Source organism: Heloderma suspectum, chromosome 9 (genome assembly GCF_057233095.1).
Source record: "Heloderma suspectum isolate Gila_16-S chromosome 9, 16-S_ref, whole genome shotgun sequence".
Classification (NCBI taxonomy): domain Eukaryota; kingdom Metazoa; phylum Chordata; class Lepidosauria; order Squamata; family Helodermatidae; genus Heloderma; species Heloderma suspectum.
The window spans coordinates 14,347,749-14,372,132 of record NC_139466.1 but is presented as its reverse complement, the minus strand read 5'-3'; the positions used below and the strand labels follow the sequence as shown (position 1 = coordinate 14,372,132).

Sequence of the window (24,384 nt, the reverse complement as noted above, 5' to 3'; positions counted from 1 at the left end):
TCTCCTTCCTTCCAGCACGGTATATGCTGGTTGGGGAATGCTGGGAGTTGTACGACTTTTTTTTGTCTAAACATGTACAGGATCGTGCCCTTAATGCATTTACCCCTTCAAAACAAAAACACACCCCTCCTCAATTCTTCCTATGCTAGATTATTACAACCTTGTAAATAAATCCGAAAACATAATTAAGCCACAAAACCCTTTCCTAGCCAGCCCTGCCTACCATTATGTGTGAAGTCATTTGTAGCCTTAAACAAAACCTTTTGCAAAGCTTCCTTTCCTAGTCACCTGGTGCCAATTTCTGCTTGTTCTAGGTGAGTAGACAATTTACAAGTCTAGATTATTCAAAGAAAGTCTTAATAAACTGGTTTGCCTGTGGCATAATATAGTCTTTTAAAATACTTTCCTTTTATTAATGACAGTATTCAGATTCTGTGTGTTCTGAATTCAGACTGATCAAACAATTGACCTTTATGGAAAAGACACCTGATTACAAAGCGTTAATAGGTAAAGCCTTGAGTGTAACATTCACTCAACTAACTTATTAAGCATATAAGCAACCATTTATTTCTGGTTTGAAATGCAATACGTTTTGTACAGATCTTGAATTAAACCCTCACATTCAATTTTTTAAATATACTTGTGGTCCTGACCTATCTGCCAATTTGGTAAAGCTTCTGGGCCATTTTTAGATGTCAGCGTGATCTTTAGAAGTCAAACATAAAATCAGACATGGGGATTACTATAGGAGAAATAACAATACTTAACATTTGTATAGCACTTCTTAAACCTGTAATCCTAAATACAGTTACTGGAGAGTAAGCCTCCTTGTTGATTGGGACTGACTTCAAAACCAGTATGGTGTAATGCTTGGACTGGAACATGGCAGACGTGGGTTCTAGTCCCCACTCAGCCAGGAAGCTCACTGGGTGACTTGGCCAGTCACTGATGCTCAACCTAACGTACCTCACAGGGTTGTTATGTGGATAACATGGAGGAGAGGACCGTGTAAGCCACCTTGGGGTCCTTGCAAGAGGAGAGAAGGGAAGATATAAATATAATAATAAAACCCCCCACCTAGGAGTGTTTTGTTTATTACATTTATATCCTGCCTTTACCCTGAGGTGGCATAGATGGCTCTCCTCTCCATGTTATTCTCACAACAACCCTGTAAGGTAGGCTTAAGTAGAGAGAGCTAAGCGACTGGCTCACGGTCACTCAGTGAGCTTTATGATTGAGAGAGGATTGGAACCTTGATCCCCTCAAAGTGTTTCATGTCCATTATCCCTGTAATCCAGGCTGGGGAACCTTTTTCAGCCCGAGAACTGAATTTGGAGAAGCTCTCCACTGCATTCCAGTGGTAGGTGGTGCCAAAGGCAAATGGAGTGGAGCCAAGATTACAACCCCCCCCCCCAAACCCAGCATATTTTAGCCTTATACTTTTAGTACCAGTAACTAAGCCTTAGGAGAAGCATTTCAAACTTTGAGAAGGGAGGGACCCCCCACCTCAAAGCCAGGAACCCACCAGGGGCCAGGGGATGGGGGTTGGCCATCTGGGAAACCTGAGCGCCAGACTGGGACTCCAAGAGGGCCATATTTGGCCTTGGGCCTGAGGTTCCCATCTCTGCTGTAATCCTTACCACAACTTTGTAAAGTAGGCCAGTAGTTTCATATTCTAGTTGGAGAGCTAAACCTCTGATAAAGACAGGCTTGCCTAAATCCATCTAACAGGTTCATGGCAGTAGTGAGATTGGAACTGGGGCCTTCAGGAACTGCAGCTCACACTTACACAGCCCAGTTCTATTAATGTGTATTCTGAAATAAGCCTTATTGACCTCACTGAAATTGACAGGGCAAACCTATGCATGAAGGAAGTCCCATTGTATTCAATGGAGGTTACTCCCAAATAAGTGTGCCTACAGCTGCAGCCTTATTTTTTTTAGTGTGCCTAGGATTGCAGTCCTCAGCCCAGCCTTGCATTTAAGCACTAGCCTGGTCGCCATAGGCAACAAGGAATTGCATGCAGACGAGTGAACAAACTGTGCCCAACACAGAAACCTAGTGGGAAGCTCACTCCCCTTCGTTCCCTGCCTAGTAATGCAGTGGGCTGGTGCTCTCTCCCTCATTCTCCTCAGGGAGCCTCCAGAAGTCTAGTTAAAACTGCGGCTAGTAACTTCTGTGGGCTTATTTACAAGGCTGCCATAGCCCCTATATGTCAGCCTTCCCCAACCTGGTGCCCTCTCTGTGTTGGACTGCAACTCCCAGAATTTCCGGCCAGCATGGGGAATTATGGGAGCTCTAGTCCAACACATCTGGGGGGCATCAGGTTGGGGAAGGCTACTCTGTGCTGCGTGTGTGTGTGTGAGTGAGAGAGCATGCAAATGAGTAGTGATTGAAAGGTTGATGATCAAACCCCACAAAAAATGAAGGTAGCTGTGTTAGCCATAAGAACAATGTGAAGCTTCTTATTAGGGAAATACTGTTATTAGGTCAACTCAAAGGTCATAAACACAAAGCTTTGAGTTGGCCCAATGAAGGTAATGCCCCAATATGGATTTTGCACTTGATCAAACTCAAAAACTATTTCGATAAAAGACTTCCACTTGAAAGAATATTCCATCCTATGTCTGCTTGGTTTTTAGGATTTTATCGCTAACTTTCATAAGAACATAAGAAGAGCCCTGCTGGATCCGACTAGGGATACTGCCCTTTGAAAATCTGGCCCTTTTTGGGTCCAATGGATCCCCGCTGTCTGCCCAGCATAGTTTGCATTCATGCGCTGAGCCATGGGCTTTTCCTGAAATCCGGGAACTTATTGGTGGCTTTTCTCCCTCATGTCAATAGAAAGTTGTGCAAATTGCAGTGACAATTTGCGTAATTTGTGCAGGTGCAATTTGTGCAACTTTCTATTGATGTGGGGAAAAAAAGAAGGAAAATCTGCCAGCTGGCCTGACTCAATGGAGATCAAGTTGGGCTAACTTGCAGGGGTGTGAGACAAAGTCTAGGGGGCCGAGCTGCTGAAATGTCTCCAACATCCCTAGATCAGACCAAAGGTCCATCTAGTCAAGCAACCAGTTTCCGCAGCAGCCAACCAGGTGCATCTGGGAACCCCACAAACCCTCCCACTCATGTTCCCAACAACTAGCATACAGAGGCATGGCACCTCTGTATATAGCCATCCTGTCTAGTAGCCATTAATAAGACTTATTCTCCAAAGACTTGTCTAATTCTCTTTTAAAGTTATCCAAGTTGGCAGCCATCCCTACAGTTCTTTGGAAGTGTAAACTTTATTTCTTTTATAAGGATTTTTTTAAAAAAATGCTTTGGAAATGGGAACAGATGCAATATATTAAGTCATTACAACACATCATCCTTTCGTTTCCTTTTTCTATAACAAGGGGCAACACATTTTAGCAGCCTGGATTCCCTCGGGTAGATGTCTTAACACATCCTCTACAACCGGATCCATTTATGGGGAGAGGGTCTTGCTTGGATAGGACTGGAATCTCTGTCAAAGACGGTTAACAAAGATGACCCTTGTTCGAGCTCGTGTGAGCAAGGTTCAAGGGAGAGATTTGCGAGGAATGTTCTTTTGCTTTGAGTCTCAGGTCTGCGATGCTGGAGGTTTTCCTTTCAGCCGTGAGGGGATCGGCAAAGGCTGTCACAACAGGGTCTGCTGAGGGTCCTGGAGCTTTCACTAGAAGTGAAGCAGTCGTCATGAGAGGGTTTAAAGCACTGAGAAACCTATTTTCATGAGGGGAGAAAGAAAAGGTTAATATCAATTACTTGAGGGAGCATTTGCTTCTAGAGTGCTAGAAGGCTGACTTAGTCACAGTTCTTTTCTTTAAGAGCCGCGTTCCCCAACCTGGGCCCTCCAGATGTGTTGGACTACAACTCCCATAATCCCCAGTCAACAGGGCCATTGGAGGGCACCAGGTTAGGAAAGGCTATCTTTTAAAGAGACCTTCATCTCTTTATCCCACCCTTCCTGAGGTGGCTTATTACAAGCAAAACTGAAAAGCTCACAAAACTACTGGTGGGACCGAAAACTAATATTGGGGAGGGGGCCACAGAAGGGGAAAAGTGCATTTTGGGAGGACGGGAGGAAACTATATCTCACATTATAGTTTCCCAAAGGAGAAATCTGCATAAAACGTGGTAGGGGGCTGCATACGGCCCATGGCCTGTGCACGTTGCCCACTCCTGCTGTAAACTATAGTTAAGAGTAGCCACAGTTTTCTCGGATTTTGATGTAACGCTAAACTGCAGTTATTTGAAATAGTAAGTGAAACCTTCTCTTCCTTGCAGCTGCACCAGAGGAGGAGGGAGCATATGAGCCTGCTGGCTACTCAGTGGCCCCCCTCCTTTGTTGAGTCTGTCTTCTCAACACTATTGTCAGCAGCTGCTATTCCTCCTCATCCTCTTTCTCGCTGTTGCTGCCGCTTGCTTGCTTACTAGGCAGACAGCCAGGGAGCAAGGAGGCCGTGGCATCTACTGCTCCTCCTTCTCACCTCCTCCACCATTGTCTGGGTCTGGTCAAGAGGCAGGTCAACAAGCAGGCTGCAATGGTGAAGAGGAGGTGCAACTCCAGGGGGCTCTTGTCAGTGACAAGAGCACCTGCACTGAGCAGGTACCCCACCATGCCTATCCTTGACCAGAGGCAGCTGGTGACTTCAGTTCCAGAGGAGCGGTTACGCTATTCTAGGTTTTAGTCACCATCAGCCCAAACTCTAAAGGTGCTATCCAAGGTCCTGAACCTCATCTCCCAAATGGGTTCAGCACCTTGGATTACACCTTTAGGGTTTGGGCTGGTTGTAACATAAACCCTGAGTGGCATTACCGCCCTTCCGGAACTGGGGTCACCAGCTGCCTTTGTCCTTGACGCCAGTCCTGGAACCTGGTCAGATTGCCTAATGTGACAGCAGCTTCCACATAATGTGACAGCAACCTTTATTAAACCATTTAAGTTGCAACCCCAAACATTAAAAACCCAGCAGGATAACACCCTAAGTTGCAACAGACCGCCCCCAGCCCCCCGATGTGAAACATAACTCTCCAAAACTAGACGCCCCATGTTCAGGCACAAATGCAATGCACCCCAGGAACACATTCAAGAAGACATGCCACCAGCAAAAATGAAATCCACTTCATTTCATGAGTGATAAGGAACTTCTCTTTGTTAAACATAAGAACATAAGAACCTTGCAGGATCACACCAAGGGTCCATCTAGTCCAGCATTCTGTTCACACAGTGGCCAACCAGCTGCCCATGGGAAACCCACAAGCAGGACAGGAGTGCAACAGCACTCTCCCACCCATGTTCCCCAGCAACTCGTGTACATAGGCTCACTGCCTCTGGTACTGGAGGTAGCACATAGCCATCAAGACTAGTAGCTCTTGATAGCCTCCTCCTCCTCCAGGAATTTGTCCAACCCCCTTTTAAAGCCATCCAAGCTGGTGGCCATCACTATATCCTGTGGTAGCGCATTCCATAGTTTAACTCTGTGCTGTGTGAAGAAGCCCTTCCTTTTATCTGTCCTGAATCTCCCACCAATCAGCTTCATGGGATGACCCCAGAGAGAGGGAGAAAAAAGTCGCCACATTCTCCACACCATGCATAATTTTGTAGACCTCTATCCTGTCTACCCTTACTCTCCTTTTTTCCAAGCTAAAGAATCCCAGCTGTTGTGACCTTCTGTCATGGGGGAGACGCTCCAGCTCCTTGATCATTTGTTGTTGCTGAACTGTTATTCTAATAAGGTACTTCTTTCTAAATCAGGGATGTTGAATGTCTTTGAGGCCGAGGGCCAAATTCCATTTTGGAGAAGCTCCTGGGGGCAGGATTCTGGTGGTAGGTGGGGTCAAAAGCAAAAGAGGCAGGACCAAAACACCAGCAAATTTGTAGCTTAAACCTCTTACTAAGTCATAGGAGGGGCATTTCAACCTTTTAGATTGGGAGAAAAATGGTACAAAAGCCGGGAAACTACCAAATGACTGGTGGCCTGGAGAAAGGGGGTGGGGCCAGCAGAAGAGGCGGGGGCATCTGGGAAAACTCAGAGGGCTGGATTTGGCCCTGGCCCCAAGTTCTATACCCCTGTTCTAAATAGCTTCCAGATAGTTTTCTTGCCGATATACCAACAGATGGATCCTATGCAGAATGAGCCACAGTGAAATCCATTGAAATCGGGAGACTTCAAAGCATGCCTGACTCTGCACAGGTTCAGGCTGTTAGATATCTGTTACCATCTCAATACACAATCTTTGCATTCATGAGGTCGTTATCACCTGCCAAGCTGAGGGCTTAAAACCGGGTTCCGGAAAAGGGACGTCCAGGTGATGCTGCTCAGGCCAAACGGTGTCAAGTTTGCAGGGCTGAAGGCGGGTGCCATGGGTGGCACAGCCATGGTGGAAATCGGCACTGGTCTCCATGTGGGGTCCAGGAGGGGTGCTTGAGTCAGCGGGATGTCCAAGTACAAGCCCAGGGGATGCGCCAGGGAGAGGCTGGGCAAACTTCCTAAAATCTCAGTTTTCTCTCGTTTCCTCCATTTTGCCCTTCGGTTTTGGAACCAGACCTTGAGAGAGAGAGAGAGAGAGAGAGAGAGAGATATTGAATAATAATATGCCACTCTGAGTTAGCAATGCTAGACCCTATTATTAAATCCATAATTTGCAGCTCCATTATTCCCTGAGTAATAATGCTGAGTAAAAAAAGGTGAATGAAGGCAGACATGATAGAGGTATATAAAATATGCATGGTGTGGAGAATGTGGACAGGGACATTTCTCTCTCTCTCTCTCATCATACTAGGACCCAATGGAGTCATCCCATGAAGCTGATTGGTGGGAGATTCAGGACAGATAAAAGGAAGGGTTTCTTCACACAGCTCATAGCTAAACTATGGAATTCGCTACCACGAGATGTAGTGATGGCCACCAATTTGGATGGCTTTAAAAGGGGGTTAGACAAATTCCTGGAGGAGGAGGCTATCATTGGCTACTGGTCCTGATGGCTATGTGCAGCCTCTTGTATCGGAGGCAGTATGCCTATGTACACCAGTTGCTGGGGAACATGGGTGGGAGGGTGATCTTGCACTCATGTCCTGCTTGTAGATTTCCTGTGGACAGTTGGCCAGTGTGTGAACAGAATGCTGGACTAGATCGATCCTTGGTTTGATCCAGCAGGGCTCTTCTTATGTTCTTACGCCTTATATGAAACTGTTTCCTGGGACTAAAGCACATGAATGTTACTGCAGTTCAGTGGCTTTCCACCAGTAACCCCAGCCTATGATATGCAACCCAGGTTAAGTTTCTTGGTTTTGCCAGCACATCTGCCTGGAGCTGGAGTCTCCACCAATGTGCCTGGGGACATATCCCTTGGTACTCGCCAGGCTCCCTGCCCCTTCTGGTTTTTATTTTATTTTTAGATATTAAAAAATATTATTTTGTTTTTAAGTGGGCTCCTTCCAACTCTATGGTTCTAGGAAGTAGCAAGGCATCTATGGTGAATGGGTGCACAGGTGAAACTGAGCAGGTCCAGTATATGCAATAGGTCCCATGACAGAGGGAAACAGCAGGACACAGGGTCTGGTGTGAAGGTCAGCAGGAGACAGCCAGACCAACCCCTCTGCAACAGAATTAGCAACAAGCTTTCATGTAGCTTGTGATTGCATGAGGGCTGTGATGATGCCCCCTGAGTCAGTGGGGAGGAGAAGCCAACTGTAGAAGCTGAAGGAGGTACAGCTCGGCCTTTACCCTGGGCCTTTGGTCTTGCATTCGGAGCCCCTCATGCAGATGGCAAGCTTGATTGGGAGACCTGAGCCGGGAGAGATCGGTATCTTTTCTTTTTGCTTTACAGTCTGGAGAGGGAACTGGGCAGGAGGGGGAGAAACATCACGTGTGAGCAGAATGCTGGACTAGATGGGCTCCTGGTCTGATCCAGCAGGGCTCTTCTTATGTTCTTTTGAATTGCGGGATGGGCGGGGACCACTCTGAAAGTGCTACATTGCAACCGCACCCATGTGGTTCTCATCACTGGCATCTCAGCAACCTAGAGAAGAAGGAGGATAGCCATAGGCCAGGAGTTCCCAATCTTTTTCGGCTCAACAACCTAGAGACGGAGGAGGATAGCTGTAGGCCAGGAGTTCCCAATCTTTTTCGGGCCAGTGAGCACATTTGGATTTTTGAGAGATTGTAGTGGGCACTCTCACAAAATGGCTGCCATGAGGTGGGCTTGCCCATTCATAAAATGGCTACCCTGGTAGTGTGGCCAGTCACAAAACACTTGTTTCCCAGAGGGCGAACTGGTGATGCTCGGAGAAACATCCCCCACCCTATACACACAAACCAGGCAAAGCACACACCGTGCCAGAACAAAACAACAAACAAACCAGCACACTCTATACACCTGTACCCCTGGGTGCTTCCTGCCACACTCTTGAGCTCCCCAGCACACTCCCTATCACCCCAGCTTACCTTTCTCTCTTTTTTTTTTTTCCCTGGGCATGCTTCAAAACAAAGTGTGCACTATTTTTATTTTCTAAGAACGCCCACGGGGTCCATGTCAGGCCCAGAGAGGCATTCTTGGAAATAAAGATGATCCTGGAGGTGGCACTTCGCTTTGCAGCATGCTAGACACCCCGTTAACCCCACCACCCATTAACAAAACCCTTTAAAATAAAGATCTGGAGGGCGAAGGAGTCTGGCAGGTACCAGGAGAGGTTCCCACAGGCACCACCTTGGAGACCCCAGGGTTATGCAAACAAATGCAAATTTTAAAATGTCTGCAATTGTCAGAAACAAATTAAAAGCCTGACCCTGTGATTCCACAAGCAGAGCAACATCTGTGCATGGGAAACACATGAAGAACAGTACCAGGACAGAGACCAAACAAGTTCCAATGGAATTACTATTATTATTTCCGTAGCACCATTGATGTACATGGTGTTTTCACGCAGTGACATACAGAAAGAAAGAAAGAGCTTATCCCCCAAATCTTTCCGTTTCATGTTTTGACAGTAGGGGAGACAAGAGGGGACGCCTGCGGAGGCACAGATGAACACGGACAAGGTCAGTTCCAAGTCTTCAGTCTTGATTTCGGTTGGGGCTAAGGTGGAGGGTTTTTTTTAAAAGGAAGATTGAGAGGCAGCAGAATATGGAAAGCCAGTGTGGTGGTGTGGTTGAAGTGTCAGACTAGGGCCCCATCTACATGGCACCACTTTCACCCCTCACCCCACTTAAACTGTGCAGTAGATCAGCTTCGAAGTAGCTTCTGCTGGGATACACTTGCGATTTACTGCATGCTTCCCTGACAGACTCCGCCATGCCCTTTTTTTTGGCCATTATACTTAAATGCGCAGCTGTGCAGTCCCAGCTCTGCTGTGTCTTTCCATCCCTCATTAGGTAAAAAGTGAGTGTCTTCTGCGCCTTCATTTCCATGCCGTCTGTTTGTCAGTTCCCCAGCCTGAGACTCTCGCGATGGTTCGCATTCACAAGCGTGAATGGTACTTGCCTAGCCATCGCTCCGAAATGGTGGCCGGAGCGATGCTGGTCCTCCCCCAAGACCGCCCCTCCCGGCCCTTGGGCACTGAGTCCAAAAGCAACCATTGCGAAGATATAAAACTGCAAAAATGTGCAAAAGTGTGACTAAATAAATGAAAACGCCTCTCTGTGCCTCTGTAACTGCTCAGCTGCCAAGGGACAGGGGGAGTAAAGGGGCATCACAGAGTGACGCAAACACTCCGCACGCCTACAGCACGCCCACCACAAAATGTGAAGTCAGTTTGGGGAAGGGACAGACAGCTTGCAACCATGGGGAAACCCACAGCAAATGAAAAACATGGCAGCAAAATGCCTCCTTATTTATTTATTTTATTTATTGCATTTATACCCCGCCTTTTTTCCTCTTGCAAGGAACCCTTGGAAATCCACATTTTCTGGGAGAAAACCACAGATGGCTGCGAAGTGGTGACTTCATTGTCTAATCAAAAGGACTTTGACTCGCACCCGCCCCAGAGTAAAAGGCTCATGTAGACGGCCCGTAGTACTGGCCAGAGTCTCAGGTTCAAATCCCCACTCAGTCATGAAACTCATTGGGTGACCTTGGGACAGTCTCTTTCTCTCTTTCTCTGTGCCTAACCTACCTTACAAGATTGTTGTAAGTATAAAATGAGGGGGGCGGGGTTTGAGTCATGCATGCTCCTTTGAGCTCCTTGGAAGAAGGGCTGAATATTAATATGTATTTATTATGTTTCTAATCCGCCCAATAACCAATGTTCTCTGGGTGGATTACAAACAGTTACAAGACTAAAATGCCAGAGGAACAGTTAAAAATGTAAAACAGAATATGAATATTTAGAAAACAACCATACAATCCAATGCAAAACAACAAGCAGCACAGGAATCGATAAAACAGCCATAAAAACCTAGAACTGGGTCTCTGAAATGCCTGGGAGAAAAGAAAGGACTTTGCTTGGGGCTGAAAAGATAACAATGTAGGCACCAGGCAAACCTCTTTGGGGATCCCAATCATTATCATCATCATCGCTTTTCTGTGAGGGAGTCATTGGCATAAGAGGCAGCAAGGGAGAATCTGCAGTCCTCTCTCTTAAAGAGAGGCACAGGCAGACTTCAGGCTTGTGGGAACTACAGTTTTTTACTAATACAGTGAGGTCCACCGAAAGCAAAAGAGTGGCTCAAGCAGGCAAACGTATGCTAAGCATTATGGAATGGGGTGCCTCTGACCACATACTCAGGCCCAGGTTTTTGTGATCCGCACTAGTCCTTTCATGCCAAATTCCACTCCTGGGGCAGTAGCCAAGGCTGACATTCTGAGAACTCAGACAGTGCTAGCAGAGCTCCGCTGAATCTTTTCATCGCGCAAGTGGTTGTGTGAGCCGTTGCACAATGCGTTGCACAAAGGGTGCAAGCAGCTGTGTAACTGTTCGCACAATGGGAATGCACAATGCGTTGCACAAGAGTTATGCAGAACTACTTGAGCAAACACACTCGTGCAAACGTAACTTTAGTCAGATTCTTCTCTTGCGCATTGTTCAGAACCTGGTTTCGGCTAGCGCAACATCATTTGCGCTAATGGAATGACACAGCTGGATGCTGCCCCTGGTTCCCCCTAGAAGCATTCTTTTTCAGCAGTCTGTTTTAGTGGGGGCAAGCCTTTTGATTATCGCTATTGTTAGGCAACTGGGAAGTCAGAACCCCTTGCAGAAACTACTGCGGATCACCCAGAGATCTACTACTAGATACTTCTCAACCTTCTGCCCACTCCAGCTTGAAGGGAACCAGATATTTTTAGACAGCTGATGCTGATAGTGTAGGAGGAGGGGAGGTCACGGGCAAGGTGATAACAGGAAATAAGGGTTGAGACAGCGTGAGCCAAGATCGTGGTGAGCTACAGAGGATGCAAGAGAGGTTTGTGAACCTGCTGAAACACTCCTAGAGCTCCCTCCACAAATTCCATTTGAAAACAAACAAACAAGCCAAGGAGGGATACTGTGGCCAGGCTTGGATGTTTATTCATTCACTTTTTGTTTTCTCACATCCAGAAACAGACACAGATTTACCTCGAACTTTATCACTATAAAAGGCCTGAACTCTGGCTTGCCTGCACTCTGGCTTACCTGAACTCTGGCTTCTGTGAGGTCTAGCCGCATTGCAAGCTCCTCCCTGCAAATGGAAAACCAAACACATTATTAATTGCTACTATTATTAATAATAATATTTATTAGCCCTCCCCTGCCAAGGCACCCTCCAGATATTTTGGACTCCAGAATCCCAGACAGCATAGTTGGAGATTCTGGGAGTTGTAGTCCAAACATCTGGAGTGTGCCATGGGAGGTATGGACGGACACACAGCTGATTTATATTGGGTTGTATCCAATGTTCTGCTTAAAGTATACCTATTGAAATAAATGGCACTTAACATTGGCTATATAACCCATTGTGCCCCATTAGTATGCATGGGGCTTTATAGAGTATGAGAAAATAGGTCCTTGCCCCAAGAAGTTTACAGTTTAAAATTTGCTGAAGGGGAAACTATAGAGGAAGGGGAGGCGGGGTGGCGGTGGTGTGCTACAGAAAGGCAAGATCCAGTTGTTTAAGTTACATGTAAAAAGGTAAAGGTGTCCCCAACCAGTCGTGTCCGACTCTAGGGTGTGGTGCTCATCCCCGTTTCTAAGCCGAAGAGCCAGTGCTGTCCAAAGACGCTTCCGTGGTCATGTGGCCGGCATGACTAAACACCGAGGTGCACGGAACGCTGTCACCTTTCCCGCCAAGGCGGTACCTATTTATCTACTTGCAATTTCTTGCTTTCAAACTGCTAGGTTGGCAGGAGCTGGGACTGAAGACAGGAGCTCACTCCGTCACGCGGCACTCGGGTCTTGGGTCTCGAACTGCTGTCCTGCCGACCTTCCCGGTCTGCAGTTCAACGTCTTAACCACTAAGCCACTGCAGCCCCTAAGTTACATGTGCATATGCTTATGGTAAATTAAAGTGCTGCATGAACTTCTGCCACCATTGCAGTGCATTGCATGGACCTATTTCAAAAACTCTGAAATCGCCAACTACTCAGATTTAAAGTAACCCAAAACAAAACAAATGATCAACAGGAACACATTTGGTTTAGAAATGTACAGATTTTAAAAAATAAATATAAACAAATTTTAGAATGTGAAACGTTTCGGCCAAAAACACCAGCTTCTGTCACAAATAAGACTATGCTACAATTCGCCAGTTTGAGACTGAAGCTGGTGTTTTATGCCGAAATGTTCCACATTTAAAATCTGTTTATAAAATCCATACATTTATAAACTGGATGTGCTATGGTTGGTTTGTTTTGCTTGGGAGTGCTGTGTCAGGTGCACTGCATCACCTACAGATTGGTTTATTTAAAGAAACTTCGTTTTAAATAAACCAGCCAACCAACCAAAACCACACATTCGGCAACTTCACACCAGCATTTCCCCCCCTAGTTTCTTTCTTTTTTCACTGTGCAATGGAAATGCTACATATTTGTTAAGTGCAACAACTAGAGAAGATGTTTTCCTATCCATTGAAGGGGGCGGCGGAGATTTAAACTATAGCAAGAAAAGGAAGGCTGAATTGCGATTTTCCAATCAAGACATTTGTTCTATTTTCGTCTAGGGCTGTGTGTGTTTTATTTCTGGTCATGGAGCCCTAGGGGGAAGAAAGTTGGGGGAAGGAGGGAGGAAAGAATGGGGAGTGTTCCACCCCCCTTCTTTGCCCACCCAGGGTGCACTTTAAATTCTTTCCCTTCCCAGTACTCCATAGGGCTTTGGTGGCCAACCCACATGCAGAATTGGGTTTGAGGCCGTCACATCTACTTTGGTCTCAAGTCTCTCTAAGAAATATTTAAGTCTCCTTTTTTTCTCCTTCTTCTCTAAATCCAGAAAGCTGGTGATGGAAACATGAGCCATGGCTGTCATGCAGTGGACACACTTAGGCTGCAATCCTATGCATGTTTAGACAGAGAAAAGGCCTACAATTTCCAGCATGCCCCAGCCAGCAATTCTGGCTGGGGCATGCATGTTTAGACAGAGAAAAGGCCTACAATTCCCAGCATGCCCCAGCCAGCAATTCTGGCTGGGGCATGCTGGGAGTTGTAGGCCTTTTCTCTGTCTAAACATGCATAGGATTACACCCACAGAGCTGTAAGAAGTTCTGAAAATAAGAAGCATGTTGGGCGGAGCTGAGAATTCAGTTTGCCTATAGCTGGATTTAAAGAATCTTGGAGAGACTTTGCAGTGCCATCACTTTTTGTAACATTGCACCAGGTCTGAACTTTCCTGATGTGCTGGACTACAACTCCCATCATCCCTAGCCAGCATACTCCATGGGCAGTGATGGTTGTGTCATCATTCAGTGTTCTTAAAAACTCTTACCTGTCTCCAAGCTCTGGAGTGGACTTGGACCAGTGTGTTTCCCCAGGTTAGCCTTGCCCAGCTCCAGATGTGTTGGACCACAACTTGGGCCATAGACAGCTTGGGGATTATGGGAGTTGTAGTCTGGAGGGTTCTCGGTTGGGGAAGGCATACTTTCGGGTCTCTCTGCCTTTTCCTCCAATTTCTAAACTATGTTCTGAGCCAGACTTGGAACCGAGTTTCAATAGTGACGGTGAAATGAAACTGTTTACTATATTTATGGAAGGCACAAGTACATCGACTTCTTGGTTCTTTAGTGAAGAGTTCTAAGTCTTGCACTGCTTATTATCTGTGGCTCCCAGGTAGCCGGCTCGGGTCGACTCAGCCTTCCATCCTTCCGAGGTTGGTAAAATGAGTACCCAGCTTGCTGGGGGAAAGGTGGTCACGAATGGGGAAGGCAATGGCAACCCACCCCGCTATAGTCTGCCATGAAAACGCCAGCATAAGCAGGCGTCCCTCTAGGGGTCAGTAATGACCCGGTGCTTGCACAGGAGGAACCTTTCCTTTTTTTTCATACAGCCAAAGCCATCTGTGGTGCAATGGTTAGAGTGCTGGAGAAGACCCAGGGAGCCCCAGTCCAAATCCCCGCTCAGTCATGAAGGTCAGTGGATGATCTTGGGCCAGTTATTTATCTCTCAGCCTAGCCATTAGGGAGGCCCCCAGATGAACACCTCGAGAAGGCCAGGGGAAGAAGCAAACTCCATTTTATTCTGGATGGTGCCATGATTTAAGCCGAGTTCACAATGCAAACCTGTACAGGGTCAGATAATTTTATTTTTTAAAATCAGAGTTCAGATAATTTTATTTTTTTAAATCAGAGTTTGCAGTTTTGTAGTTGTTTTAACATATCAGGAAAGTTGATGTGGTTTTGAAGCATGGCATGGCAGGTGTGCGTGTGTGTGTGTGGGGGGGAGGCAAAGAGAAATATTAGTTGTGTGGTTCACACCTGAAGTTCACACAGGCATCTAAAGGCCCCCTTAAGACCATAAATAAAGTCCAGGGTCTAAAATTACTTAGCTGCACCACTGCAAGCTGGAGCCCTCATGGGGTCCGACCAGCACCCCACCTCCCCAGCCTCTGGCGAACTCTTTCTCATCGGGTTTGCAGGCCCTTTAAAGGCCAAACTGTGAACTGTGTTTTAAATTATTTGTTTGTAAAAATTTTTTAGGGGTGGGGAAGAAAATGTAGGGGGGCCAGGCCCCCTCCGGGCCGTGACGGGTGGCCCTAGCAGTTCCGCTGCCGCCCTCGACGCCCCCCTCGCCCGCCACCGACGGCGCGCCCTACCTGGTGAAGACGTCGGGGTAGTGGGACTTGCGGAAGGCGCGCTCCAGCTCTTCCAGCTGGAAGTTGCTGAAGGTGGTGCGGTAGCGGCGCTGCTTCCTCTTCAGCTGCCCCGGCGCGGGAGACTCGACGGCGTCGCTGGCCGCCGCGCTCGGCCCGGACGGGAGGGTTCCCCCCGGGCAGCCGTCGCCGCTCCCGCCCGCGTCGTCGTCTTCCTTCTCTCCCTCTGCGCTCGCCGCGAGCCCCTCGGGTGACTCCTTCGCCGCCAGCAGGGCTTGGGGGGGCTTCCGAGGCTCCGCGGAGTCCCCGCCTGGGGGATGGGGGCCGTCGGGGAGAGAAAGAGACAGAGGAGGGCAGAGAAGATGGGCGAGAGCCGCGCTGTCAGGCCCGCCCTCCTGGGTCAAGGCGCGCCCGGCCCCGCGATCGCGCCCGGGGAGACGGACGCGGCGCACCCGCGGAATCCCAGCCCCGTGGCACGCTCTGCTCGGGAGCGAAGGCCCAGAGAGGTCCCCGTCAACCGCGCAGGCGATCGGGCCGCCAAAAGGGCGAGGCTTGAGAATGAAGTCCCGTTGACGTCAGCGGGATGTAAGCGCCTCGGGGCAGCGCTTGTGGAACAAACAATTACGAGGCGCGTTCGAGCGATTAATGTGTCAAGCGCCCGGCTGACGCACCGGCGACGGGGCTAATGACAGTGGAAGCCTGGAGCCTCGCGGCCGCTTTGGGAAGGGAGCAAATCCCATTTGGACTCCTTGGAACTAAAGCGGCTTTAGGCTTTCCTTTGGGGACTGGGCCCCAAGTGAGAGGGGAAGGCGGGCAAGGGTTGAGCTTGGACGGGGACAGCCGCCGGTGCAGAGGAGCGCGGGGGTCTATTTTTGCCGACCCTCTTCCGCTGCAAGAATCTAGGAGGGAACCCCCTCCCCCCAGCGCAGGCTGGGGGCTCCGATTTCGATGGGGGTGTCAATCCATTCTGGGTTTCCGTCAGAACCAGCCAGAACTCTAAAGGGGCTCTTCAAAGTGCCGAACCCTATCCCCAAAACGGGTTCAGCCCCTTGGAGAGCTCCTTCAGAGTTCTGGCTGGTTCTGACGGAAAAGCAGGATGGATTCAGAGCCGCACCGCAATTGGAGCCACCAGCCTCCACTGCCCCCTCGAGTTCTGAGCGTGGAAGTTTGGACTGGACCCCGCCCCCCCCCCCCCCCGGTCTCCGGCCTGATGGACGGGGCGCCCTGGAGCGGCCGATCCGCTCCCCCGAGGGCGCCCCAACATCCCCCCCCCCCCGGCCTGGCTAGCATTCCTCCGCCTCCCGCCGCCGCCCCTCACCGTGGTGTCCGGCGGCGGGGCTCCGGCTGCCCAGGATGCTGTCGATGAAGTACGAGGTGAGCAGGTGCAGGGCGGGGGCGCCGGCGGGGCTGCTTCTCTGCATGGCTGCTGGCCGCCCTCCGCCGGCGCCGGGTTTTATTGGCGCAAGGCAGCGCTCCCATTCAGCGCGGAGCATCTTATGGGCGGGCGGCGGTTTCCTGGGCAGGTACTTGGCCTCCGCCGCCGTAGGCGAGGGCGGGAGGAATGGGGGGGGGGGAAGACGGGTTGCCCCTTCTCTTTGGAGGAGGACGCCCCCTCGTGGAGATCCAGGCAGTGGCGCAGCGGGGGCCCTCCCCACTTTAAACGGAATGGCTGCTTGTCGTCCCAAGCCTCCTGCAGCCAGCCGAGGCGGGGGTGTGGTGGTGGCTGGTGTCATGGGGCGCGCTGGGTTTCCCTCAGCACCAGTCAGAGCATCAGAAGAGCCCTGCTGGATCTGAGCAAGGCCCCATCTAGTCGAGCATTCCGTTCACACAGTGGCCAACCAGCTGCCCACGGGAAACCCACAAGCAGGACAGGAGTGCAACAGCACCCTCCAGCCCATGTTCCCCAGCAGCTGGTGTACATAAGCATCCTGCCTCTGATACTGGAGGGAGCACGTGCAGTCAGGACTAGTAGCCTTCTCCTCCAGGAATTTAAGGAAATAACTCTAAAGGCACTATTTAAGGTGCTGGACCCAATCTCTAAAATAGCATCAGCACCTTGGATTGCTTTATTAGAGTTCTGACTGGTTCTGACTGAAACCCAGAGCTGATGCATCACCCCACTGACATCGGAGGCACCCGCCTCCACTGGGTGCAGCCATATAATTTTTAGATCTTGGACTTAATGATATTATTCCTCCCCCACACGTGTAGATATGAAGCACACAACTTCCTCTATTCCATGCTTGTACAGCTGCTTTTGCATGTCTTATATGGTGGAATGTTTGCCAACTCTGATATAAAAATAATACTCCGAGCATGTGTAGGTTTGCATTTTAAGCTCAATCAAATCATTGTGCCATCATGATGATAGGGATAAAGTGGAGTCTGTGTCTGCTGCGGTCATATCCTCATCACCTGCTGCTCTCTGGGTGGTCTTTTTGGGCCGGGCCCTTGACGTAGGCCCCAAAGGCTGGGCCTAGCGGCACCACTGAACTCGGGGTGGGGGGTGGGCTGCTAGATTTACATGTTCTGATGGGGAAACGGCTGTAAAGAAGATTTCTTTTCTAATTGGGCAGATTCAGGGAACTTGACCACCCTCCCCAATATTGTTGTTGTTCAGTCGTTCAGTCGTGTCCGACTCTTCATGACCCCATGGACCATAGCACGCCAGGCCTTCCTGTCCTGCGCTCTCTCCCGGAGCGTGCTCAAGTTCATATTCATTGCATCGGTGATGCTATCTAGCCATCTCATCCTCTGCTGTCCCCTTCTCCTTTTGCCTTCAGTCTTTCCCAGCATCAGGGTCTTTTCCAGGGAGTTTTCTCTTCGCATTAGTTGGCCAAAATATTTGAGCTTCAGCTTTGGTATCTGTCCTTCCAATGAGCACTCAGGGTTGATTTCCTTTAGGATTGACTGATTTGACCTCCTTGCTGTCCAGGGGACTCGTAAGAGTCTTCTCCAGCACCACAGTTCGAAAGCATCAATTCTTCGGCGCTCAGCCTTCCTTATAGTCACAGCCATACGTTACTACTGGGAAAACCATAGCTTTGATTAGACGGACCTTTGTCGGCAAGGTGATGTCTCTGCTTCTTACTATGCTGTCTAGGTTTGCCATAGCTTTCCTCCCAAGGAGCAAGCGTCTTTTAATTTCATGGCTACAGTCACCGTCTGCGGTGATCTTGGAGCCCAAGAAAGTAAAATCTGTCACTGCTTCCATTTCTTCCCCTTCTATATGCCAGGAAGTGATGGGGCCAGATGCCATGATCTTAGTTTTTTTAATGTTGAGTTTCAAACCAGCTTTTGCACTGTCCTCTTTCACCCTCAACAAGAGGCTCTATTAGGCAAACATAAAATCAGGGAATTCCTCCTGCCCCCAATTATCTATCCCTCCACCTTTCTAAGAGATCAACATCAGATGCAGTGCTGTCATTTTCTATTCGATTGACATTCATTTTGGCATGATCTTGGTGGTGCTGTGTACATACAACCATGTAAATCAACATTCTTCTGCAGTTTTTCATTTGTTCTTTTTCCTGCTCCCCCACCCCCCGACTCCAAAAAAATAAAAATCAAGTCTCTGGCTACTTCCAGACACAGAGACAGTTCAGGGTTCTTTCTCATGCTGGAATAGAATTTTATGTTACCAAAGAGGTTACCTTAACTGTGATTATGAGAATGAGCCAATAAGTATATCAACTGAAAGCTCAATGGATGCTGAAACAAAGCCCTGTGAAGAGAGACTGAAGGAACTGGGCATTTTTAGCCTTGAGAAGAGAAGACTGAGGGGAGATAGGATAGCGTTCTTCAAGTACTTGAAAGGTTGTCACAGAGAGGAAGGCCGGAATCTCTTCTCGATCATCCCAGAGTGCAGGACACGGAATAATGGGCTCAAGTGACAGGAAACCAGATTCCGGCTGAACATCAGGAAAAACGTCCTGACTGTTAGAGCAATACGACAATGGAACCAATTCCCTAGGGAGGTAGTGGGCTCTCCCACACTGGAGGCATTCAAGATGAGGCTGGACAGCCACCTGTTAGGGATGCTCTGACTTGGATTCCTGCACTGAGCAGGGGGTTGGACCCGATGGTCTTATAGGCCCTTCCAACTCTACTACTCTATGATTCTATGATTCTATGCAAAAAATAACTGCAAAGGAACACACCGTTTGGGGAAGTTCATTACGGATGCAGTCCTATGGCTGCTAGACAGCGTCTAGACGGCCATAGGATTTTTCGGTTTATGGGAACCGAGCTCAATTTCCAGAAATCTGACTCCCCTCCCCCTTCCCCACTGCCACATAGGAAGTGTGGTTCATCCCTGCCTCTGTGCTCAGAAGACCAGCAGCATGGAACGGCTGAAAAGGGGGGCATTCCTGGGGGCAGGGAGGGACCCATGGAAGCACCGGTATGATGCTTTCTATGTGCCATCTGGCTCCCCCCCCCGCTCTGAGGTGCCCCACTTAGACAGCCGAAATCAGCCAACCAGCTGCAAATGCAGGGTGGCCGGAGCACAGAGGAGACAATCCCCTCCACGCTCCACCTGCCCTGCATTGGGTAGTCATCCACCTCCAAGTTCAGAGGCAGCTGCCTATCCTCATTGGATTGCGCCCTAAAAGAGTTATCCAAAATTGCAACAAGAAATGGTGTAAATGTAGCTAAACGTGCAATCCTATCCATGTTTGGACAGAAAAAATCCTACAACTCCCAGCATTCCCCAGTCAGCCATGCTGGCTGGGAAATGCTGGGAGTTGTAGGACGTTTTTGCTGTCCAAACATGCATAGGACTCTGTCCTAAAAAAATTAAATCTAATGAAATGGGCATGATTCAGAAATCTTCTCCTCCTTTTTTTTACAATGATGACTTCAATGAAAGCTGGGGAAATGGGGGTTCTCTATATGCGATTGGACCACAACTCCCATCATCCCAAACATAACTCATGCTGGCTAGGGCTGATGGGAATTGGAATTCAGCTCCATCTGGAGGGCCACTGGTTCCCTACCCCTGATTTACAGGCTGAGCCCACATTTGCCAAAGGTGAAAGGTCTCATCCTTCCCCCTCCTGCCCTACAAAATTCACCACTCCACTAATTCAAATCCCTGGGGAAAACCCCTTCCTATATGCCTCTTACTGTGCTCCATTTTCTTTCTCCCCATTTTCAACATGGAAAACAGGGGTAGCCTCTGACAGCCTGATCCTATATTGAGCTAAGATGGGCCTATGCCTGCTTGATTTTCCTTGGGCTTACGCTTGCTTGATTCTGCATGGGAGCATGCTCCGAAAGGCATAAGACTGCATCTGGGTGCCTGCTTCCTAGGGCATGCCAGTGAAATCCTGCTTCTGATTAGACATGGGAAGGATCTGGCCAAAAACCTACACACATGGACAGAATAGCCCTAATCCCTGCCAGAAGTAGGATGGGGCAGAAATGCCCCTCTGCCATTGGGTCAAAATGTCCCCAGTAGGAACATAGGGACACCACCTTCTATAGGGTCAGTCCATTTGGCCCAGTATTCTTGATACAGTGGCTCTGCAGGGTTTCAGGCAGGATTCTTCCCTAGCCCAACTGGGAGACACCGCGAATTGAACCTGGGACCACTGATGATCTCCATTAAGAGTATGACTTTCAAGTCAACATGCTTCAGATCAGGATGCGTGCAATTTGTTTCTATTTCTGGCAACTTTTTTTCTGCTCCCCTTTCCGCATCTGTTATAAGAGACTGAAAGCTCCAGTAAACAAGTTTGTGTTTATCGCCTCTTTTTAGCTGTTTTAAAGACGTTACTGTGTTTTAGCATTTGAAAATAAAAAGTGTATGCCTTTTTTTTGTCAGCCACCTTGAGACCCTGGTGAAAGGGGGAATGTACATTCTGAAAATAAATGTATTTATTGTGATGAGTTAGATCCTGCCTTTCTCTGCCAAAGATGGACCCAAAGCAGTTGGCAAAAATCAGACAAAACCATCAAACCAGAGCACCAAGTTCAGTAGTCAAATAACCCGCCCCCCGCATCGCAAAACATACAAGCTGCAAAGGGTAATAGCCACTTTTCCGTTTCCAACCTGAAATTCCATCCGGCAGCAGAATAGAACAATAAATGACATATAAAAACATGTCACAGTAAGAAGCTAAAACTGTTAGGAAATAGGAAGCTGCCTTAAGTCGGACCATCGGACCATCTAGCCCAGTATTGTCAACGTGACTGGCAGTGGCTTTCCGGAGTTTCAGGCAGGAGTGTTTCCTGCCCTACCTGGAGATGTTAGAGATTGAACCTAGAACCTTCTGCATGCAATGCAGGTGTTCTACCACCGAGCTATGGTTCCTCTCTGCTAAAAAATGACCATAGAACGTTAGACAAAAACCTTCTGGAATAGCCAGAGCTTGCCTGGTGCCAAGAAGAATGCAGTGAAAGAGATGAGACACCTCTGTGGGGAGGACATTCCATAAAGTTGGTGCCACTTCTGAAAAGCCCCTGTTCCTAATCGATGCCTGGCATACTTTATTTGGAAGCGGCACTCAAAACAAGGCCTCGTGTGCAAAACAAAACCTGGGGAGTGGCTTGTCAGGAGAAAGCGGCCCATAAGATAAATCAGTTAGGGTTCCTTCTGTGCTTTACACTACAGCGTTCTGTGTGACAACTTTGCTTTAGGGAGTGCTTTATGGATTAAGGTGCACTAAGCAAAACAGGCAGGTCTCTGCCCCCCAAAGCTTGCAATCTACATGTCTGCATTGTCTGGAGTACAAAATAAATGTGCCTTGTATCAGTGGAGAATAGCTGACTCAATTTGACATTATTACTTCTCCCCTCTCTACCATGAAATTCATGGAAGCTGTGCCCGGATCCTTTCCCTGTTACTGCTTCCATGAGTTTTGCTGAGAAAAGCAGCAGTTTAAATGCATGCGTTTTATTCTGAATAGAGGCAAGGGATGTGTATTTTGTAACAGGTATGTGTAGGAATAGGAAAAGGTGTGTGTGTGTGTGTGTGTGTGTGTATTTAATAGACTAAAAAGGTACCTTGATTTATTGGGAAGCAATAATAATAATAATAATTTTAATACGTGCCCATAAAAACTGTAGATGGCAAACACCATCTTAAAAGCGGTACCTCCCCTTCTCTTCTCTTGCACACACATGCATACATCATCTAAAATCAAAGGAAGTGTGCTTGCTTCAGAACTCCTTTTTAGCCATATGCAAATTTAACTAACTGAAGAATAAGTTGATTAAAACTCACATGGTTGATCATTAAAAGTTTTTGAATTGGATTGCAGCTGTAATACATTTCCTGCAGAAATTTTTTAGATTCAAATGGCCATTTCTCTGATAAACACTTCTGCTTTTCACTATATAATTACATTAAGCAAATGTATATATATATTTAAAGCACGCTTAATTGTGGCCATTTCCTTAAAAAACAAAGTCGCTGTGCTTGGCTCTGATTCACATCAGGATTACGGTGCATGGGAAGGAGGGGTTTAACCCTTTCATCTCTGTGGCAGTTTCCAACCCCCAATTCCGTTCTCTCCGTTCTATTTGTCCCCAAGAGAGCTCTTTGTAGTAACCCAAATCTTGAGGGGCAAATAGCAGTGTGTGTTAACATGAATAGTCATTTCCTGACTGTGCTAACAATCAAGAAAAACTTCCTGATTGTTAGAGCAATACAGCAATGGAACCAATTGCCTAGAGCGGTGGTGGGCTTTCCCACACTGGAGGCATTCAAGATGAGGCTGGACAGCCACCTGTCAGGGATGCTCTGAGTTGGATTCCTGCACTGAGCAGGGGGTTGGACTTGATGGTCTTATAGGCCCTTCCAACTCTACTACTCTACGATTCTATGATTCTATGAAAAAAAATCACTGCAAAGGAACACACCGTTTGGGGAAGTTCATTAAGGGTGCAATCCTATGGCTGCTAGACAGTGTCTAGACGGCCATAGGATTTTTCGGTTTATGGGAACTATTTGTCCCCAAGAGAGCTCTTTGTAGTAATCCAAACCTTGAGGGGCAAATAGCAGTGTGTGTTAACATGAATAGTCATTTCCTGACTGTGCTAACAGTCAGGAAAAACTTCCTGACCATTAGAGCAATACGACAATGGAACCAATTGCCTAGGGAGGTGGTGGGCTCTCCCACATTGGAGGCATTCAAGACGAGGCTGGACAGCCACCTGTCAGGGATGCTGTGAGTTGGATTCATGCATTGAGCAGGGGGTTGGACTCCATGGCCTTATCGGCCCCTTCCAACCCTGCTGTTCTATGATTCTATGATGGTTAGTTTGGTCCTCAGTGTAAAAGAGAACAAAGTTAAAAAAAAAGTGACCCCTAGAGCTCTAGCCTTTAACAGGTGTTATCTTTTCTTTTGTATATTTGCTTTTTTTTGCCAGTGAGTGCCAAATGACATGACACAACCCCTAGTTGCCACTTCCTTCATCACTGCTTGCTGTTGGGCTCACTTCAGTGGTGGCCAGTGTGCATTGGGGCTGGTGGATGTGCCTGATCTCATCTGATCTCAGAAGCTAAACAGGGTCAGCCCTGGTTAGTACTGGGATGGGAGAGTGCCTGGGAATCAGGCTTCCTGCATTGAGCAGGGGGTTGGACTTGATGGTCTTGTAGGCCCCTTCCAACCCTATGATTCTGTGATCTATGATCTATGATACTCTGGGCATTTCTACATGAGGCTTTATTGTGTGTTCATGATTGCTCACTCACAGTAGTTTGTGGGTCCTTTAGATGATGTTGTCATCCTCCAGGCCATCTCCCACTCTTTGCAACCATTATCGCAGGTTTTTTCCTAACGAAGAAAGCCTGTATTATTTTGTCATCCTGCCATAGAAGCTGCATGTAAAAGTGCAATCCTGCTATACCACAGTGCCATCTAGTGGTTGTATAATGAAACATATAGAAGGGCAGAGAAAAAAAATCCCAGAAAAAGGCACATGTAAAAGGGCCAATCTTAATCCTGCAAAGAATCCAGACGCAGAAGCCCCAGTAAGGGTGTGGGATAAAAGCCTCAGGTAGAAATTCTCTCAATATTCTACTGAGACTGTCAGAGGAGGGCTGTAGAAGATCATAAATGTGAATTGGCAGCTGCTTGCCATGCACTGGAGTAAATGTACCTGGTTGTGGTGGGATTTCTCTGACACAAGTGGGTGGGGAAATG

At 48.0% G+C, this 24,384-nt stretch overlaps 1 protein-coding gene across 2 annotated transcripts; it reads right to left on the bottom strand.

The window, feature by feature from the left end:
- Positions 1–547: 547 nt before the first annotated feature.
- On the bottom strand, positions 548–16,888 carry ESX1 (ESX homeobox 1). Of its 2 annotated transcripts, XR_014784750.1 has the most exons (6): positions 16,551–16,653; positions 15,236–15,542; positions 11,633–11,678; positions 7,752–7,867; positions 6,286–6,572; positions 3,275–3,744 (listed from the first exon to the last, which is right to left on the bottom strand). XR_014784750.1 is itself a non-coding variant. In XM_084813317.1 (5 exons), the coding sequence occupies exons 1-5, from the start codon at positions 16,723–16,725 to the stop codon at positions 3,522–3,524; spliced, it is 1,038 nt and encodes a 345-aa protein (XP_084669443.1). In that variant the 5' UTR covers positions 16,726–16,888; the 3' UTR covers positions 548–3,521. The 2 variants fall into 2 exon arrangements, 1 of the variants encoding a protein (XP_084669443.1); XM_084813317.1 differs by lacking the exon at positions 7,752–7,867 and having other exon boundaries at positions 548–3,744; positions 16,551–16,888.
- Positions 16,889–24,384: the final 7,496 nt, after the last annotated feature.

Bases quoted from the DNA above. Each gene is read 5' to 3' on its own strand.
- ESX1 (XM_084813317.1), bottom strand. From the start codon at position 16,725: ATGCTCCGCGCTGAATGGGAGCGCTGCCTTGCGCCAATAAAACCCGGC. The intron at 15,543-16,550 runs GTGAGGGGCGGC...CCCATCCCCCAG, and splicing joins CCCCGCCGCCGGACACCACG to GCGGGGACTCCGCGGAGCCT. The intron at 11,679-15,235 runs GTAGGGCGCGCC...TTCCATTTGCAG, and splicing joins TACCCCGACGTCTTCACCAG to GGAGGAGCTTGCAATGCGGC.